Below are 1385 nucleotides of genomic sequence, written 5' to 3' on the forward strand. Positions count from 1 at the left end.
CCAGACTCCATGTAAATAATCACTACTTTTAGCGTGTATAGAGCAGCATATCTCCACATGTAAATGGGTGAATAAAGAATAAAGAGTTTGTTTCAACCAGACCAGAGTGGTGATTGTTGGAACAGTGGATAGACCCAAGTCTTCCACAAATCCAGGGACAACACTGAAGGTGATGCGTGTTGCATTGTGCGGTAAACTGTTGTTGTTGTTGTTGTTGTTGTTTGTGTCCTCAGAGGGTTGGGGCCGCTCGGTGTGGGGCCCGAACGCTCAGGAGTTCCGGCAGCGCTTCGACACGGCGGAGACGAAGGGCGAGGGCACGCGGCGGCTGAAGAACCTCTACTTCCTGTACCTCATCGAGCTGCGGGCGCTCTACAAGGTGGCGCCGTACTTCGAACGAGCGTTTATCAACTTGTACACGGGAAACGCTCAGGAGGACGGAGCCACCAAGGACCTGCTGCTGCAGGTCTTCAACGAGATCAAGTAAGAAAGGGGGGCCGCGGCGTCGGGCGTAGATGTGTGTGAGTGAGCATCTGATTGGTTCCTGTACTGTTACGGAGCTTTGAGTAGTCGTGTTTATAAAAAATATATATATATATATACTGTAAACAGTCCGTTTCCGTCTCCTAACAGCTCCTCTTGTCTTCCAGAGCGTTCCCCATGCACTTTGATGAGAAGTCCATGTTCGCCGGACACAAAATCGAAGCCAAAATATTAAAGGTGAAACCAAAATCTCTCTCTCTCTCTCTCTCTCTCTCTCTCTCTCTCTCTCTCTCTCTCTCTCTCTCTCTCTGTATAAACTCTGAATATGTCCGTCTCTGTCTGTCCTCGTTCAGGAGGAGTTCCGACTCCACTTTAAAAACATCTCCCGGATCATGGACTGCGTCGGCTGCAGTAAATGTCGACTGTGGGGGAAACTGCAGGTGAGTCCGCCCCCCCGTCGACGGCCTCCTGCACAGCGCCAGCGGGCCCTGAGAGGGGCGTGAGCCTGGTCTGAGTGAGCCTGGTCTGAGTGAGCCTGGTCTGAGTGAGCCTGGTCTGAGTGAGCCTGGTCTGAGTGAGCCTGGCTGTAAACAACAACTGTCGTACTGGCCCTTTAACTGCAGTGTCCTCCCTGTGTGTGCATCTGTCGTACTGGCCCTTTAACTGCAGTGTCCTCCCTGTGTGTGCATCTGTCGTACTGGCCCTTTAACTGCAGTGTCCCCCCTGTGTGTGCAGACTCAGGGTCTGGGTACAGCTCTGAAGATCCTCTTCTCTGAGAAGGAGATCCAGAATCTCCCGGAGCACAGTCCGTCCAAAGGCTTCCAGCTGACTCGGCAGGAGATCGTGGCCTTGCTCAACGGCTTCGGCAGGTAGGTCCACTCAGAGCAGAGAGACAGGGGACGAGC

At 53.0% G+C, this 1385-nt stretch overlaps 1 protein-coding gene across 1 annotated transcript in view; it reads left to right on the forward strand.

Moving 5' to 3' along the window:
- LOC117941521 (ERO1-like protein beta) overlaps positions 1–1374 on the forward strand; it is a gene marked incomplete at its 5' end in the record, with an annotated part of 4415 nt that extends 3041 nt beyond the window's left edge. Inside the window, 4 exons of the mRNA XM_034866527.1 lie at positions 234–480; positions 648–717; positions 834–920; positions 1216–1374. Of these exons, the coding sequence (XP_034722418.1) occupies positions 234–480; positions 648–717; positions 834–920; positions 1216–1353 (542 nt within the window). The remainder of the gene's footprint in view (positions 1–233; positions 481–647; positions 718–833; positions 921–1215) is intronic.
- Between the last annotated feature and the right edge of the window lie 11 nt (positions 1375–1385).

This window comes from Etheostoma cragini, unplaced genomic scaffold (genome assembly GCF_013103735.1).
Source record: "Etheostoma cragini isolate CJK2018 unplaced genomic scaffold, CSU_Ecrag_1.0 ScbMSFa_897, whole genome shotgun sequence".
Lineage (NCBI taxonomy): Eukaryota > Metazoa > Chordata > Actinopteri > Perciformes > Percidae > Etheostoma > Etheostoma cragini.